The sequence below is a fragment of the Falco peregrinus genome, chromosome 5 (assembly GCF_023634155.1).
Source record: "Falco peregrinus isolate bFalPer1 chromosome 5, bFalPer1.pri, whole genome shotgun sequence".
NCBI classification, from domain to species: domain Eukaryota; kingdom Metazoa; phylum Chordata; class Aves; order Falconiformes; family Falconidae; genus Falco; species Falco peregrinus.
This window is the reverse complement of record NC_073725.1, coordinates 111,443,930-111,463,710: the sequence shown is the minus strand read 5'-3', so window position 1 is coordinate 111,463,710 and position 19,781 is coordinate 111,443,930. Positions and strand designations below refer to the sequence as shown.

Sequence of the window (19,781 nt, the reverse complement as noted above, 5' to 3'; positions counted from 1 at the left end):
AACTTACTTTGTTTAAAATGTGAGAAAGTGGCAACTTTCCTTCAATTTTCCTGTTCTCAAAACGAAGAAAGCAAAGTGCTTCTGTCCGATATTTAAGTGCTTAAGGCCTCTGTTTACTCCTGTTCATGCAAACACACTCAAGGCTCAAGTACATCTAGGTTTCGGTGACAAATAAATTAACTATCTGGAAGGACATAAATGGACAGTCCTTAGCTATGACAGAGGTTTCCATTAAGAGATGCAGAATAACTCTACAGTAACTCATTTCCAACAAAGCTGGGATTTCGCCAGGAATTCAAGACATAAAGCTTTCATTTATGTATTTGTTATTTCGTTATTTATTTGTGTCAAAACAGTCTGGCTACATTTCTATTATTTTATATGTTTTTTCGGCAAGGAAGACATTACAATGGGCTGGGAATAGGTTGGAATTTTTTTGGCTTAGAAATAGAATCTGTGAAAAGCTGCAAGAAGAGGAGAATAAAGCTACCTTTTGAAACTTCACAAGCCAATAGTCACAGATGAGGGTCCTATATTACTCAATGCCAGAAAGTGCGGGGCACCCCTTAAACCCTGAAAAAGATTGGAACAGTTCCCTTTTCCAGCCTTCAGTCACCGCATGAAAAATTCAACTGCAATTAGCATTTAGTACAAAGCACTTTCTGTAGGCTGACAATAAGTAGTCAGACCAGAAAGTGTACATAACAAGAACAGAATCCTATTTTAAAGAATTGCACGGGTTTTGTTAACAATGAACCGATCCCTACGTTTTCCCCAGAAAATTAAAACACATATAATTCCCTCTGCTTAGTAGCGTAAATCAAGAGCAAGAAAACACAAGTTTAGATTAAAAAGCATCAGCATAAGTTCAGGGACACGTTAAATGGAATTGCTTATTTTGCTGTTCCATTAAATAGGCAAGCTCAATGCATCTGACACCCAGTGCTATTCTTTATGATCACTATTCACCATCAATCATTTAAGCTGTGTGTCAGACCTGCCTAAGTGAAGTGCCCATTGCTCTGAATGACTGTGATGTGCACTTTGTGCTGGAAGGGAGATGAAAGATGAACTATTATATTACTAAATATCTCTGGGAAAAAAAGTATCTTTGCTGCATTACATAAATTTCTGTGACATTTCAATTAATCTCCTAGTACTATTTACAGTCTGTACACTACACAGCACAAGCTACTGTGCCTAAGGATAAAATATCAGAGAAGAGAAAGTACTAATTGCGTCTTAGCTGAGATGATGTGACAAAATAAATGTTAAAACCAAACAGCATCATCACCTTTCACATCTGCATGCACAGAGACAAAAGTGGCTGATAATTAATGCAATACAAAAAGCAGCTTTACAATCTTTGTCACAAGTTCTCATTAATTCTCTACCACTCCCTTTTCCCCTGCATATTTGCCTTTCAGCAATAGAGTGGAATAGCAAGTAAAAGCACTGGTGGCATCATGTGCAGCCACCCAGTTCTGAAAAGCATTTCAGAGTTAATGTTTCCTTACCTTTTATAGAAACCGTGAAGAGGCTGGAGACATAAAAACTGCCAGTAATCCAAGCAGAAGGCCTTTAACTTCAGCATTTTCAAATACTTCTACGGCAGAGACTGCTGTCTGCAGCTAGGTTTTAACCACACAAGACTTTTTTTTGTTATGATTTGAATGACACAGATCCAGTCCAACACACTCTTCTTATTGCTGCAGCATAAGTCTTTCTAATTGCTCCCCACACATGCAGCTAACCGTGCACATGGCACAGCACCTGCACAGTTACAGCACCCGACTTTAATACAAAGAGGCAGTCGCACAAAGGATACAAATTCATGTGCGCTCTTTGATCCTGATCGCAGTTTATCTTTCCACCAGTCCCCAATACTACCGGGATCGCTGTTATTACACAGAAATCCCACTTCTCCTTTTGGCTATTTTAGGCCACACTAAAAGCCCCCTGGTCAAACAGCGTGCGTCTATTCCAGTGCAGGTTTCTGAAGGACCTTTGGAAAGCATCCTTAAGGCTCACGGAACTTTGGAAAACGCAAGCAATTATCTCAATCAGATCTGACAACAACTGCCCTATAATCACGGCAGTGCTATGATCCCATCACATGGGAACTGCAGGCTTTTTTTTTCCTTTTCCTCTTTTTTTTTTTTTTTTTTTTTAAATAGAGCAGCACACAACCGTTAATCAGCTCCTCCCGTGTAAATCACACCCGCTCTATTGTCTGCCAGCACCTACGCACACTGGGGGCTCCTTATGACAGGGGAGGGGAGAGGCAAAAAAAAAAAAAAAAAAAAAGGCAGGCAGCAGTGCCGACCCTCCCCACTGCCGAGGCACATTACGCGTATCTGAGTCCCAGCACCCCCGGGCAGCGGGGGCGCAGCGGGGGCGCAGCGGGGGCGGGCGGCTCCGCGCCCCCTGCCCGCAGCACCGGCCGGGCAGCGACCAGCGGCTCCTCCTGCTCGGAAGGGACGGGGCCCACGGCCAGTTTCTGTCTTCCGTGAACGATGCTGCGCCCATCCGCGCCCCCCGCCGCGCACGGTGGCGGTCCGGCACTCGCCCCGGGCAGAGCGCGCAGCGGCTGTTCCGCGGGGAGCGCTGCTGGCCACGGGGCAGCCTCCGAAGCCATGGCTCCTTTTGGTTTGTTTGTGGGTTGTGGTGTTGTTTTGTGGTTTGGTTGTTTGTTTTGGGGGATCGTTGGGGGAGTGTGTATTTTGTCGTCTCTCTCCCTCTTTTTTTTTTTTTTTTTTTTTTTTTTTTAAGTTCTTGTTACGGTTGTTGACTAAGAACCAATGTCCCAGTAGGGACTGACCCAATTCCTGGATCCAGTTTGCCATTCAATTCACATTTCCAGAAACTACAGTGTGGGTCTTTCTCATTCCATTGAGTTTTTTAAAACCACTAATAGTAAACACTGAGGATCTAGCTCGCAATAGTATCAAAAAGGTAAGGGAACTTACAAGAGGTCCGCAGACACAAAGCAAAGAGCCTGGCACTTGAACAGGTGGTTTCTTTTTATTTTTCAATTAATTTTAAAAACACAAAAATAAATCCAAACTCCTAAGGCTTGGCTTGAGGCTCTTTTCCATGCGGACCTATCTGGCTCCCCAAGTGCCTGGATAATAAGCTATATTTAGGGATCCTTCTGGTTTCTGGCTTTACTCATTGACACTGCTCCGTTACGTAAGTGCCTTGCAACTGCTTAGAAAACCAGTTCATGTACGTTTACTTAAAATGAAATTATAAATTTAAAATTTAAAGAAAGGATTGGCAGTTTCTTTAGTGAAGTAAAGAAATAGGTGAATTATGCCTAGAAAACATTCAAAAATGCTTATGCCACACTTTGGTATTTCCCTAAAAATACATTGTACAATATAGGGTGAATGCTGGAAATGGACAGATCACAAGAAAAACAACTTGGGTGAAAGAGCACGAACACGATGTGCATTTGATTTAGGCCTTTTAAAAAATAATTTCTTTAAAAGATGCACTTTAAAATAATCAGCTGCCTGTCATGCCTGCATTTACTCACTGAATTTCTTCCAGAGCAGCATCAGAACTGGGACTGTTGCAGCGATTCCTAAGAAAACCCTCCTGCTTACTGCTGAGAAGAGAGGCAAACCTCCTAGCAGTGTGAAACACTGTGAAAGGTCAAGCCTGTTTTTCTTCCTGAATTCGTATCCCCTTGGGCTTCATTAGCTTGGCAATTTTCAAGGCAGCGATGCCATCATGCTAAGGATATTTAGATTTTCATTATCAAAATCTTCCATCCCAGCTTTTCATCCCTGATTCAGCCCGTTTTCCAGAGACAGTTGTACCTAAAGAGGGACTGAACGAAAGACCCTTGAGATCCAGGGCCTCCTGGCTGGCCCCAGCCTTCCCCATCACCCTGGTGCCATGTCCTGGGCTGGTCCATCAGGACAGGCTACGGTCCACTGGCAAGAGTATAACACAGAAACTTTTCCCCTTTATTTCCAAGAACAAGCAGATAGCAGAAAAAAAAATAAATGTTTGAGTTTTCCCTATGGGATCATTCTTCTGTCTGAATTTCTTGAGAATTCTTTTAAAAAACAACAACAACAAAAGAAGTTATAAAAAAAAAAGGAGGAAAAAAAAGAAGCAGCAGCAAGGAACGCCTCACCCCATAACCGAGACCAGGTACTGTCAGGATCGAGAACGGGAAAGCCATACCGAGACAATTAAGCTCAAGAGACACCATCCAAAGACTTAATCCTGAAATGGGACTTGTCTGAAAACTGGTCATTTGACTATTCACATTGCAAGGCAATTTCTTTCTCTCCATCATACCCACTCCAGAAAAAAATAATGCTATTTGTCACCTTAATTACTTAATTCTAAATATTGGACTTCCAGTGAGTAGAAGCTATGTACCCATGAATTTTCTGACAGCAAACAACACCGATTATACTGCACTGCATGCAGAGAAAATGCTAATTAGGACTTTTGCAAATGAAAAGCACCATGCTTTCAACACGTTCTTCATTTTTACTTGTCTTCCAGAGGAAAACAACAAAGAAAATTAAGCTTCATCTCACGCTCACCCTGGATATAAAACTAGTTCTTTCAGAAAGGCATTTACGAAAACCTTTGACTTGGAATTCCCAGGCCTAGTAAAGAGCAGGAATTTTTCTACATGCTGCAGCTTCAGGACTGGTACCGTAAATGAGCAATTTACTGAAAATTTCTATAGTCATTTAGAGCTTTGCTATGCAGAGGCAGCTCTGGCAGCAGTGTACTGAAGCCGCTGACAAGTCTCTCAGAAACAGCCACCAAAAAAAAAGGGCAAAGTGAAAACCATATAGTACACCACCTCCTTTTTTTAGGGGTGGTTGTCTTGTTAATGTTCTGTGTGGGTGAAGTGTAACAATCCACTGATGAGGCAGAGCATTGTATAAAATAACCCCAGGATGAAACAGTGCCTGCTAGAGTTACTGGTATACTGATTTCAAACGCTGGAGTTTGGGGAAATCAGGAAAATTATCTTGTCTAGCTCCATAATCTTTAACCCTTCATAAAATACGTACATGGAACTACTGTTATTTACTTACTTACACCCTTATAAGTGATATGCTGGGAGCATTCCTGAAAAATATTTCAAGTGCCCAGAAAAACAATGTACCTGCCTACTTACCTGGAGTACAGAAATTGTAAGCCTGCAGTGAGAAAACTGTTTTCCATGAGTCTTTTCATGACTCCAGGGTGAAATACTTCAATGGCCACACACAAAAGCATCCTGCTAGCGATTTGTACACTGTGGAGCTCAAGCATATCATGAGACCAAGACAGTGCAGTTCCTATACTAATTCCCCGGTACCCTGGCCCACCACATTAAAAAGCAGGGATCATAGCAGGAACACACGCAAGGTGTACAAAACAAGATTTTGTGCAACCAAATAGATGCTAAACTAGTTCCTGGGAGACTTAGAAGGCCCCTCTGTTCACAGAATACAACTGCGCACAAAGCTCCTGTACATTAGGTCCCTCTCTTGATATTGGAAATCCAAGAGTCTCCACAAGCAAGCTCTGGGAAAATTTCCTGGGTTGCCCACACAAAGGGTAAGGAAGACTTCAACGTTGAAGGCTCTGCCAAACCAGATCTCTCTTCCTGGCGCTCTTAGGCATTTCTGGGCACCACTTCAGCAAGCATCCCTTCCCAGCCAGGGAACACGGAACATCTGGGCTCTTGGGTTCCCTGCCGCACCGCTGCGACACCCAGACAAGCTGTGATGTGCTCTACAGAGATCCCAGGGAATCAGGAACACGAAATCAAGCTCGCTGTTCCTCTCCTCCCCACTCGCAGGGAAGCTCTGCTGCCTACAAACGCTCCGGTAACTCAAAACAAATTTTCATCACTTCAAACAGCTCCCAGATTTATGCACTCCTCCACAGATGAATATTAATTGCCATTTGATACTATCCTTCATTTTTGGTTATTAAGCCTCTAAGCTGCCAAAATTTCATCAAGTAGAATAGTAAGAGATTTGCTGTTCCCTTAATGCTGAGTATCTCTTCTGCACATCTGTTCTCCAAACTCACACAAACGCTAACTGATCACTTTGTTACAGAACATGACAAATATGCCATGAATTTCGGCAAAACTTTAATATTTAAATTTCTGGATCATTTGAAACAGAGCTGGTAATACAACACTCCAGAAGGCCCACAGTGAGATTTAGATATTGGGAAACAAAATATTTTCAGATATCAGCTGAAAGCTGTCAGAGTCCAACTCAAAATATCCAGAACAAATAACGTCCAGACTATAAAAGAAATTGTGCGAAACAAAATATACATACATATATATAGCATGCCAATTTGTGCAGCTTTTTTTCTTTATAATGGGCATAAGCAAATTTTTCTCATTAGCCCTTACTCTCTACAGCACTGGGCTTTTCTCTGATGTCACAACTGTGTTAACTTTCAAATTGAACCTACAGAATTCAAGTGCAGTCTAAATAAATCCAGGGGAAACAAATGGCTCTGTCTGGTGGTGGATCTACATACAACTGACACTTAACAAAGCCAGAAGGCTGGCTTACAGTGGTCCAGAGCAGGTGAGAAATAGAAGAGTGGTTCTTTGAGGGCAAACTTACCTTGTTGATGGGGACAGGAACTCTGTGAGTAAAATGCAAGAAAAGTAGCCTGATTAGAAAATACTAATTGCTAGATGGGACACTGGATGGGCTCCTATCAATTGTTACATTCCATTTTATGGGTCATTCAGAGGTAAATTTGCTCCACGGGCTCATGAGGACACATTGAGTAATAAGAAGTCTTCTACTAGCTTTCATTTTACTTAAAAATAATAAATAGCCTTAATTGTGTTTAATTACGGCTCCAGAACAGGCTTATTTGACCTACTGAAGCTGACTAGATTTTACATAATTTCTTCAATAATTACTTAACCGTAGGAAAAATTCACTGGTTTAACTGATATCATCTGGAAATTTCTTTAACGTCTCCTCTATGATTGTTTTACTCCACAGTTTTTAAACATCATAAAATCATTTCATTTGTAGTTAGACAGTAGCATTTTTACTTATCTCGTAACTCCCAGATATTATTTCACTATAATTCTTAAAATTCAAAAGTCCTTCCTAAATGGAAGTGCATTTATTTCCAAACAACTTTTTATAAAAAGACAGTTCTGTAAAAAAAAATTACAAGTATCCTCAAGATTATCTGTTTTAATTCGTTTAGGGAATGTCTGAGAGCACAGGCATTTTAGAAAAGTGAATAGGATAAAGAGGAAAGTCTCAAAATCTCTGGTAACTTAGAACTTTTTTTTTTAAATAATACCTTATGTTTTACCTTCTAAAACTATTGTTTGAAATATAAAGCAGTGCAACCAAGGATTCTATACCAGCCTGCACCTCTCTGTTGCAGGCTTAAGCAAGCGTTATGCACTGAATGCATACTAATGAGAGCCCAGCCACTGAACTTAAACACATACACTGCGTGAATTAAACTTCATGGTTCATGGGGCCATGCAGCAATGGCAGTGGCCATACTGGTAACTGGTAGATATAAAATCACATGGTCTCATTTATTGAAAATAGCTTAAGACAAGGAAATATTCATGAGTTTATAGTCCCACAGCAACTTAAAATGATTCAACCACCACAGTTTCCAGAAAACATGTCTATTCAGTGCAACTAACCCTATTCAGAGAATATTCCCTTTTCCTTTTCCCAACAAATGTTAGAATTCAGCCACTTCTTATGTCTATCTAATTCTTCCCCATTTTTCTCACCGATATCCTACCACAGAAGAAAAAAAAAATCACTGGAAGGAAAAACATTGTAATAAATGTCTATTTTCACAAAGATTTATCGAGCCTGGAGGAAGATGGCAGCAATACGTAGTTCTCGTAAATCACAAACCAGCTACATGATGTTCTTGCTAAAATAAGTTTGCAGGAAAGTGGGGCGGGGGGGGCATTGACATTGTTTCCCGCATTGTCCCACCACACAAAGCAGCAGTGTTCCAGTCAGCCCGGGAGACGGGAACAAAACTACAGTCATGACTGAACCTTGGCTGGTGTTGCTACGCTGAGCTGAAGACAAAGATAATATTACAACGTAGGGGGTGTGCGTGTGTTTTTTCGGCAATGATAATAAGGCACATGCTTTGCTTTGAGAAGACTAGACACTGGAAAATAATGGAAGATTAATAATATAGAGGGCCTTCAATTTGAAAAAGGTTAAACAGAACAGTCCCCACTAATGGTTTGTTCAAGCAAGGTTAAAACCACGCGACGTGGGAAAAGGTCACATCCTCAATCCGTAACGTCTCCAAAGGAAGATTTTTACCAAAACAAGTGTCAAGTTGAGAGGAAGGGACTCTGCCCCAACTTCATCAAAGGAAGCCTGCGACTTTGATGCACTCTTTAATGTGCAACTATGAGAATAAAAGATGCAAGGTACCCATTTGATATGCAGTGTTAACAGTGCTAAGCATTTTTTCTAAATTGAATGATCAAAGTAAAATCTCAGTTACTGCAATGACTCATATGACAGCACCCTCTGAAGTTTATACACGTGCTTTTAGCAGAACGCTGAGCAATGGCAAACACGAATGACGTTTCGACACAACCAGTATTGTTCACTCAAAACGGTATAAAACTGCCAGGGAAGGCCAAATGTTTTCAGCCCAATCTGAAGTTATAAATATCTGAGAGATGGTTCGCCCCTATGCGTGCACGAACACACCTTCCCTCCCTCCTCTTCATGCTCCTCAGAGAACAAATACACTCTTTGAAGCTAGGATGAATTTCAAGCTGGAAGCCCTGGAAGAGAGCAAACTATCCCCTCCAAAGCCGAAAAATCCAGCTGTTTGGTCAATGCCTTTAGTGGCGAGGCATTGTAAGATGAAGTTATGCAATATACAGCCAATGCAGAATAGAGATAAATTTCTGTTATTTCAAACCTAAAGTTACCATCTGTATTACTACAGTACCTGAGTGGATCGGTTGAGATGCAATGAAGTCCTGAGATGACAGCAAAAGAATAAAATTAGAAAGTATTAAAATGATTCAAAAATACCGTGTGCTTAAATACCAGATGTTTAATGACTTTACATTTTCTTCCTCTTTATTGAAATTGCAAAACACTTAGTACGCCATTAATCATGGATTTAAGAAAAATCCAAACCCAAAGAACCCAACAGCCATTTCCTATACACGAGAGAAAAGAGAATTACAGAAACATTCTTCTGAACTAGTCAAAACGCGATCCATTTTCAGCATCCTAAAAGCACTCTACCCTTCCTTATTTCTTACGCAAAAATGACAAGTCTTTGTTCTAAGGACTGACACAAGTCCTACTGTTTGCACCATTACATTAAGCATTTCCAGAACCTGTCGCCTTTCAGTCTTGTACTGTGTGCGCTTAGCAGTAACAGCTCGGCTCAATTCCCTTGTATCAGCGCAGAACCTCAGAATATACTAGCACATGCCAGTATCACAGCCTGCTTTAGGAAGCGTCAGAAACCTTCACACTGCGGATGCTTGAAAATTTCAGGCAGTGCAACCATCCTCCTGGGAGGTGCTAGCTGCGCCACAGCCCGCGCGCCCGCAGGACCCAGCTCACACTTGCTGGACTTGGTCCCCGAGCACAAACCGCCTTTCAGCAACTCATGAAGTTAACGCTGACCCTTGGGTTAGGCGCATATCTAATTTCAGGATGCAAATATTGTCCTCACCAGAAGGCTTACTGGCAAGGAGTAGCACCAGAATAGGGCAGCACACATAAACCAAATGACAGAAGAACAGCACTGTGCAGCTTACACGCATGTACTCCTGGCCATTGCTTTTGGACTTGGTACAGCCACTAAGCAAAAATAGCACAGTTCCATGGAACAGGGAGCAGAGCAGAGCTCTTGGGTGAAGAGGCGGTAGAAGTTCCGTTCTACCCCCTGGCTGGCTTCCCTCACACCAGGCATCTGATCACTTACCAACGGAACAGTCATCCTTACATTTCTGTGGCTTGGTACTCTCTACCCAAAAAGGCAACCCAAAAAGGAGTCATCCTGAGAATTATTGCAGCAGAAAGTTTAGTTAAGACACTCTAAGTACAGAGGTGATCACAACTATGCTTATATTTAAGCAGCAATATATTAATATGTAGTATGGTATTACTAAGTAGACTTGCTCGCATTGACTTCAGGTTTATTATCAACATATATATGATATATAGTTAATTTTTTAGGGTGAAACCTGTTTTTCCACTGGCTGTAATCAAACATTAGCCAAAGCCTCATAATGAACGCTCCATCATCATGTTAGAAATAATTTTTAAATGTTTATTTGCACTTATCCATTTACTTCCCTTACACAAACTCCCACAGATCAGCCTTTGCTCTTATAGTCATAAATGTGTATAGTCCACGGAGGTCCATAAAATTAGCATTAGAATTGCATTAATTATATTTACGGTGGGTATTTGTAAATTGGTGTCAAACCTTTACTTTTAATCCCAAGATTACTAGTTTGTTTACAAAAATAAACAGGGTTGTGTGAAGGGAGGAGGCCATAAACACAGCATATGCAAGAATTAGCTGTACAAGAATGGAAACAAACTGTTTTGTCCAAATAGCTTTTCAAAGCACTAAAGCTTTAAAATAGCTTTTAGGAGCTTATTCCACCCTGTAATTTGCTTGCTTCCAGGGTTCAAGATTTGTAAATAGTGATGAATTTTGAGGGGGTGGCTTACATATGTTGGCTTTGCAGCTCGTTGTTAGTTTAACAATTGAAAAGGGTGAACTTAATTTACTTATAATTAAGTTTACTGCTTAACACAGTGTGCTATGGTAGTGCCAACCTGCTCACTGAGCATGACTTTTAAACAGATTAAACATAGCCTTGCTTTTAACAGATTAAAAAAAATAAAATAATCTTTGCTTAACAGTTTTGGCCCTTCTGACTATAAATAAATATTTAACAGACTGTCTTTGTGCAGTGACAATATGTTGTGCATAAAGAAGAGATGGTAATGAGACACAAGGCAGCGCTGATTAGCCTCCATCCCAGCGCAACCTTGATTGTGGTGCCGAATGACACGCAGCCCGTTGTGACCTCAGGGACTCCTTACACAACCACAAGCAGCAGGATTACAGCTTCATCAGAAATACTGCATTTTGCTTTCTGAAGACAGGCACCCAAGGCAGGCTCCCCACCGACCAAAAGCTTCAGCCAGGAGACACGGATGTTTTTAAATACACAGGGAAAAGCGCAGCTCTCACAGCAAAAATACCAGTCTTGGTATGTCCTGGAACATGGCTGGAAAGGTTCTGGTTTTCCTGAAATAATTTTCTAGAAGTTTCCCTGCTGTTGCTCATAGCAGTTCACCACACCATTAGTAACTGTTTATGTACTTAGTAACTGTTTATGTACTTAGTAACTGCAGTTAAAAAGCCCAGAACACAAAAAGCCACAGATCTAATCAATTTGGGAGCTGGCAACACAGAGCCTCAATAGCTGCCAGCGTGCTCAGCGCCCCGCAGGTCCCGCAGGCACTGGGGAAGGGCTTTGAAAGGCGCTGGGTCCATAGTGGGCAGCCCCTGGGAAGGCTCTGTCACGGAGACACCCCACCGCAGCTTCGGCTCCCCACCACGTGTCACCGGGGCACCCTTCCACCAGGGGCACGGAGGCGGACAATGGAGCCTCTTACGGTAACGTATGTTAGAAACATCCCGCCCTCGCACAATTCATTTCTTCCATCAAATACAGAATCAAAGCAGCCCTATGGAGAAAGGCTTGTTACTGGTTTCCTTATGTGAAGATCAGATATGAAAACAGTGCCAGACACAGGAAAAGCTACACTGTGTAGCTGAAGAAGTCTCCCTGCATGAGCCACAAACTGCTCCAGCTCCACCACTGGGGAGCAAGATGGAAACCAAGACACACACTAAGGAGGGTTACACCCCCAGAAAAAGCCATCGGCCAGCCTTTTAACCTGGTCACTTGCCCACAGATTCACCTTGTCGTTGTGGGAAAACCTCGGGAGTAGACTGGCAACATAAAAACCAAAGCTTAGTAGCCACAAAAAAGAAGCCAGTAGAGAAGGAGAAATCAAGTTTAAAATCTATTGAAAGATCTGGATTTGAGGTACAGAAAGTTAGTTAATTCTTATTGAATTTACCGAATAATTTTAGTATAATCACATAATAACTCCCCTTCTATCTTTACATCTAAAATCCCATTTAAATCTTTTGGTTTCTTTCCAAACACTGCTCAAAGGTAGAAAGTTCATTTAAAACATAAAAATAATCCAAATCCTGAACTCAGTATCACTAAGCTACAGCAAACAAATTATCCCATTCTACACAAAGTAATTTCAGGAGTGTCTGTTTCAGGACAAATTTCAGGAAAAATAAAAATACATCTATTTTAGGTTATTTCAAAAGGTGGTTTGTTTTGTTTTTAACAAATTAACTGGACAGAAAAACAAGTATTGCAATGGTCTACAGAAAGCAAGGTCTGACAATCCTATTTGTTTACTCCTAATGGGAGTTTACTCAGTACCTTTGTAGTCCAGAAAGAAATCATACACTATGTAATGGTAAAGCCACTGAAAATATAATGGGCTTGTCTACATATGTAGAATTTCCACTTTGTACATACACAAGAAAACAAACTATTACTACCTGTAGAACAAGGAATTGGCTGAAAATTGAGCCAAGACTTATAAGCACCACTGAAGAGAAGAAAACAAACTGCAGACCTATCCTGCATTACCAGGGAAATGCTCTAACAATGCTGCAGGCTGCTTCGCATCTCCAGTTTGTTTCCATGGAGTTCACAAGGTCCTTCTAGGTAGGGAGCTGAGGAAGGCTGCGCCAGTTGCACTGGTGAGTCAGCTGAATGACATCTCTTCGTCACACAAATACTTGACATTTTAGAGAAAAGGCAGAGAAATCATCGCATGAACTGTAACTAAACTTGGCACACAGGGCTGTAACTCAGTTGGGTTATTTGGTCCTAACATGGTCAGCATGAAATCTGAAGAACAGATGTAACTGTTGGTAATAGCCACCTCTTTCAAGGCTATACAAAATAAGAATTATTCAAAATACGGATACACACAACTCCTGAATTACAAACTTGCTTAGACCTTGCATCTGTTTCCGTCAGCTAGCACAGAAATCATCAACAGCCCACTTCTGCAGTGTATTATGCAGGACAAAATAAAAATACTACCAAGAAATCATTAGTCTAAAATTGAGACAGCTGCTGTCTTATTCAGTGGGCTTTAGGTATCCATACACAAAAAGAGTAAATACAACTCCAGCTGAGAGTTCTGTCCTGAAGCAAAAACCAAGGCCATGGGCTGTAACACGTGGTATTTGTGCTGTGTACTGAGCAAACCCAGGGATACAGGATTCCTAGCAAATGGGTGTTTAAAAGATCATGTTCCAAAATGTTTTAGCAGATTTAAGTGAGACACACAATTAGCTTCTTGGTACCTTCAGCAATGATCCAAGTTCTGTTTTATTTTGCCTTTTTGTGATCAAACTTTTTCATAAATACAAAAATCAGTCTTATTGAAGATTACTTCTGAAACTGCATAAGATGGATTTCCTTATATCATAAGGACAAAGAGAAAGAAAAGCATGAATACTGTGAAGAACTGACAATCTTAAATCTTGCCTTCCTCAGCTGTGACAATAGATAAGGAGCATTACTGATCTGGGAGACAGCATTACAAAGACAGACCTTAATTTAAACTATTCTGTCTCTAAGTATGGAACAGTGACAATGTAAAACATTAAGACGTTTCTAAGAAAGATGTCAATGTAATTGCAGTAAGCACCAGCGTAACAGAACCACACAGGACCTATGCTCTTGCTGAGACTGAATAAACAGAATACAGTGATTCTAGCGCTCCAGCACGGTGTCTGTGCTGTAAGCCTTTTACAGAGTATTTGTTAACCCTCTTGATGCAGTGCAAAGTTATATGGAGGTTCTTACTACACTGAACAGATAAACTTGCGAGTCCCCACACTGGTTTAGAGCTCAGTATGGCTGCCTCCCCTTCGCAGGGTCCCATGGGCAACTTCCAGCCCTGCAGGCTCAATTCTACTGAATAATGCTAAGCTGGGACATGAGCAGTCCGTTTCCATCAGTGCAGATGGCTGCAATTGCTTCATTATCTGTTAACCAGAGGATAAATGAGAACATAGCACTGCCTGTCTTACTGCTGACAGAGGCTACAAATAACTACATATCATAAAACTACATATCATTAGCAGACATTGTACAAGCAGCAGGACAAATTTCTAGTTTGAAAAAAGCCATCATCTTCTGGCATGAAAATTCACAATGGTGGCAGAATAAATAAATGTAGTTGAAGCAAACCTGCAGCTTAATCCCAAATAAAAATTGTTTAAATTTATCATCTAACAGCTAAGAAGCAAAATCCACTTGGAACATCACAGTACAAATACATGCCATCTGCAAATGGCAACTCAAAGTGCGCGTGTGTGAGCAGAAAACGCAAATCTGAGCTCAATCAAACCTTTGGTGCTAGAAGCAGCACGGTATTGCATCTTTTTAATACTAGGGAAAGGAATGCAAAATAATGTATTAAATATTTAAGACACTGTGCTAGATATTGCTCTGTGAATAGCTGCTGCTCGTCACAGTTCCTTTGTGTGAACTGGCAGCACATGGAAGAAAGGGAACCCTGTTCACCGCAGACTGATGCTGTGATCCTCCCCACGTTCATTTACATGGGAGGACCAACTTATTTCTTTATATTCCAAAGTGCAGCTTCATGAAATGGGAATATTTACCCTTGCTTGAGGATGGTCTGAAACCTAGCACTGATGAGCACATTAGATCCCAGTCTTACTACTCCATTTGGGAGGGAAGCCCAAAGCATTTAAACACAGTGGGCAACAGGAAGGCAGCAGAAGGATCATACTCCGCCAGAATGCTGTCCTCCCATCGGAACAAAACTGGAAATGATATTCCAGCTGTCACATTGGTCAAATAAAATCATCCCTTCCTGTTCCGTGTGAGCTTTCTCTAAGTCACTTCTATGAGCACTGACAGGACTCCAGGATGTGTGAAAGCTTGACACCCAACATGTTTTACCGACAAGTGAAAGCAATAAACCACCCAAGTATCAAGCACTGCGCAGTACGGTGCCTTCTTCATAATGCTGGAGCTCACCACCACCCAGAGAGCTGGGTCATCTCCACTCTGCTCCCCTTTCGTTACCTGCTTTGTCACCCGGCTCCCAATGCACCCATCGCTCAATCAAGTCACTTAGAGAAGTAACAGAAAAAAGCAACAAGCTGACATTTGAAGTAATTTTAGCCTCCCACTTCTAAATTCTGCTCAGCACGCGGTCTTCGCTTGAGCTGCCCCTCATGAGCAGAGCCTGGCTTTGCCCAGTGGTCTGCCAAGCCCCCAGCGGTCTGCCAAGCCGTCAGGCAGGACACGCTCCCAAAAGGAAGTGCCCTGAGCTCAAGGGACCCAGCGGCTGCAGTTCAGCATTCACTTTGGTTACACAGCCCTTTGCCTGATGTCCCAAACACACACCCCTGAAGAAACAAGCTGTGGGAAATTCTAATTTGAGTATCAGGGATGAGAAATTAATGAGGAGACTGAGCTCCTCCCAGAAATTAAGAGGAATCTGATGGATATATGGCTAGAAGCTCTACCATAATGTCTTTTCTGGCTGGAGCATCATTTATCAGACATGCATGTCTCCTGCATTAATTAGCACAATCCAAGTGAATCAAGATATCTTCAAGAACTAAAGGCAGACTAGCGTAAAAGCATGCGTGCCTTACTCCGACATGTCTGCCTGGGCACTGCAGCGGAGCCCTGTCAGCGATGAGGCACTGGCCTGGACGGATGCTTGCTCAGATGCGGCAGGGCTATTCCAACCCACTGTTGCCACCAACTCACCACCGTGGTGGTGTTCAGTTCGCTGGCGGACACACTGCAATCTTAAAACAGGTCTGTTGCAAAGGCAGCAGCTCTCAGGAAACCTGTAATTCTTCTGGCAGCTACACTGACGTTTCAGTTCAGAAAACCTGCCTCACAGCAGCCTGTCCCAACTGCAGAGCTAAAAGCAGAACAGCCCAACGCCAGAGGTTTCCGCAGAGTTGCATGGTCAGTAGGCCAGAACTAAACACCACTCAGTTGATGTCAGTCATTGGAACAAAACCTGAAAATATAGTTCAAATCAAGCCTTTCTTTTGGATATACAATTTAATAGCTTAACTGTCATAACGGGCACTGTTCACCTACGAAAAGGCAGCACTTGGAAGAACTAGGAACATTGAATACCATTGAAATTCTTGCTTCTAATTTTCTCTTCTTGTACATTGTGCTCCAAGCATTTTAATGAACCCTTTAGACAAGAAAGCTCTTAAATACACGCTTAATGCTGCTCTTAGAAATAAAAAGCTTTCCTCACTTGGGGCTTGAATGACTTAGATCCCCGAGTAGAGTTCTGCTGGCTCTAGAGGTTTTGCACAGCTCTGAGCTGGAAAGCCCATACCGCCTGCCCTCAGAGTGCGGCTCATTTTTCCCAGGTCGCTAACAGTTAAAGCTGGATTACAAATCATAGCGGGCAATTGATTGTTCAGAAACCAACTGATTGATAGAGAGTTTTTTGTTGGATCTCTTCCAGATACCGCACAGCTATGTGACTAAAAGGCTTTCTTCAAAGACAGAAACAGATCAGAGAACAACAAGAGCTTTAGGAAAGATCTGCAGATGCTTTTCTACTTGGCATACTAGAGATGCAGCCGAGTTTGGTCCGGGCTGTGTGCAAGCTATAGCACAAGCTTGCTTTCATTTTGCCTCCTTCAGGAGGCTTTCCTTTGCATCACAGGTTTCTGTCATAGTTCCGGCAGTGTTCAGCACAGAAGCATGCCCAAACACTCATTTTTATTATGTGCTTTCCAAACAAAAATATAATCACAGTATCTCAAAGATATTTTAACTCTATAAGAAAAACAATATCCAGGAAATAAAGCCATCCCAACACGAACCTAAAAGCCATGAGGAAATAGCAAGATTAGCAAGCTCAGCTGGCTTTATTAATTTGAGAAGACCGTGCAAAAGTAAAACTGAATTTATGTACAGAAGCAACAGAATTACATTAAATAAAACTCTTCCGCTTACAAGGTTGGGGCCTGCATTCCTAGAGCAATCTGCAAAAGTAACAACAGGGGGAACTTAGAGAAGCTTCCTTTTTCAGAAATGCTCTAATTTCACTTTTGCAGTAACAGATTGTACAGTGAAAGATGTTACTTGAAAAATTAACTTTAAAGAACTCCCACCAGCTAGATTAACTCCAGCAATAACATCTAAAGACTAATGACCTTGCTGTTTAAGACTCTTCATCACCGTGTCTTACAATTCAGTTTCAGAATTCACATCAGTCGGGTATGCCTTGTATTTAGGCATCCCAGCCTTCTGCTGTGTTTTCCAAAGGAGCTGCACGTCCCCCAGCCCCGAACTCGGGGCTGGGGGAACAAACCTGTAACTTTATCAAGGAATCATTCATGACAACAAATGGTTTAGAATTTATTATCCGCTGAACATCTTATCAGTATGTTTTTCAAGTTGGTATCTTGCCAGAGGAACTGATTTCATATTAAAATATTTCAGTGATGTGGTTTTGGCTTTCTAAGAAGTAAAGCCCATCATTTAAATGACACTTATTCCCAGAGTTACGTGAAGATCAGATGTTTATTAACAAGCTTCACTACTATTTGCAGCTCAAATTTAGAACCATGAAAACAAAACCAACCCGTACATGCAACATGGGACCTGAGGTTTTCCAAAGAAGGAAGAGAAAGTGTGTTGTATATAATTCAGTGTGAAGACATTAAAGTTTCCAGATCTATGTTTAATCCTCTGTGAGGCAAAACTCCAGCATACTCATGTAATCTGAGAACTGAAGTGTTTGAAAACGTCTTGTTCAACAGTATGGCTGGACAAACTTACTCTCCATTAAAAGTTCTCCCTTCTGTCTACTGGTCAGAAGCAGCTACCTTTCCCTGGTTTTGTCTGCATATCATCCGCAAAGAAAGGGACCTTTATGAGAGTCATAAATCTGAAAAGACTGTAGCATTATGGGTAAGGTTTCTTGATCCCTGTCAGTTAAGCACTTACAGCAACCCAGTTAGGCTAACTTCCATCTTTTGTGTGACTGCTTACCCACAGCATAAGCAAAATCATATAACTTACAGGGGGAAAGGACAGCAGCTTCAGTATAGACAGAAGGGCACTTTCTGCGTAACTCCCCATACCAGTATCCACCCAGGTAGCACAAGGATCTAAATTCTCTAAGTATCCTTGCATGGCATTTGAGATCACTTGACTGAAAAGTAACAGAAAACAAAGGCTGTTGAGTAAACCTAAAATGCATGTGTAATTTAAAACATGTGTTTGAATATCACGTGTCTTTTTCCAAGCTATACTGTTACTACTGTCCTCCTAAAACAGCTAGCAGCAGCTCCAGCTAGCAGCAGCTCTGTGCAAGAGTGAGGCAGCCAAGTAAAATAAACCACATCAAGCTGAATACAAACAAGAACACACCAAATCAGCCCCATTACATTATACCCTAAGAGCAGAGACTTACAACTTCATCCTTTAAAATGGAGACTATTTCTGATAGGGTGTATCTCATTCATGCATACTTAAGAACATTATGCTTGCAAACAGTTCAAAGCCTGAAAGATCTGTTGGCACAAAGCAGTACGTGGCTGCACCACAGGAGCGGTTCAGTGATAGACTTTACTCTGCTTTTCATATTGGTTTATAGACTTAACATTTTGTTTCTCATCTTCACATCAGCAGATTTTAAATCCCTAGTTCAGAATGAGTGCTCTGAGAGAAGTTTGCAGCTGAAGTATTTCGCATGTATTACCATATGCTGCCGGCACCTCCCCGTAGTTTGCATACCGCAAAAGCTTACATATGTACAGAAAAACAAAAGGCTTGAAGAGGAGCCTTATTCCCTTGCACAGATCTGCAGGCAGCACGAGCCACACTCTATGCTGCTAGAAGCTCATTTATCACGTACCACGACAAAGCTATTCGATCCTGTATCTGTCCAGAAACATCAGTATTACAATTTAGGAATGTAATACTTCATATTATATAATCATTTAATTCATATGATGCAACCCGTTTCAATACATTCACTTGCAATCTATGATTATTTCTCTGCACATCAGCAATCTTTTTCTCTGATTACCAAGCATTTAACAACCAGCAGCAGATTACAAGATACTGTAGATCGATGTGCATGACCCTTTTGTTTCCCAGGAAATGTAACAGAGTTACACAAGCTGTTAAGTGGATTCAAAGACCTCGATCAATGTGCTGTTTCCCTATTACTCAGTAAAGCTGCGTCTATTCTAGGATTTTCACAATTTCTGAAAAAGAAAATTGACAGAGGTATTCACTTAATCAGAATCAATAATTTAAACTGTAGTGCACTGTATCAGTCAGTGGTTATGACGCTTTTCAATAAGAAAAACAACTTTTTATCACTACACACGCACAGTAAATGTTTCAGTAATGCTACTCCTGTAGGCTACAGACCTAATGAATCGAAAATGGGGTTAGAATTTTTTAAAAGCGTCGTTTTCCGGAAGAAGAGGCTTACAAATCTAAGTTAAATAACATGCAACTAGCAAACTACCACAGAATCTGAAAACAAGCACAACTGGAGCTACGTCAGCATGTCTGTGGCAAAACAACTAAAAGTGGGGTT

The 19,781-nt window shown here is 41.4% G+C and overlaps 1 protein-coding gene across 9 annotated transcripts in view; it reads right to left on the bottom strand.

Moving 5' to 3' along the window:
* IQSEC1 (IQ motif and Sec7 domain ArfGEF 1) overlaps positions 1-19,781 on the bottom strand; it is a 349,414-nt gene that overhangs the window by 146,989 nt on the left and 182,644 nt on the right. Inside the window, exon 1 of one of the 9 annotated variants that reach the window (XM_055805590.1) lies at positions 1,518-1,610. The exons of the other annotated variants lie outside the window; for them this stretch is intronic. Within the exon in view, the coding sequence (XP_055661565.1) occupies positions 1,518-1,594 (77 nt within the window). The 5' untranslated portion in view covers positions 1,595-1,610. Of the gene's footprint in view, positions 1-1,517; positions 1,611-19,781 lie in introns of those variants that run through there. 9 annotated transcript variants of the gene reach the window in all.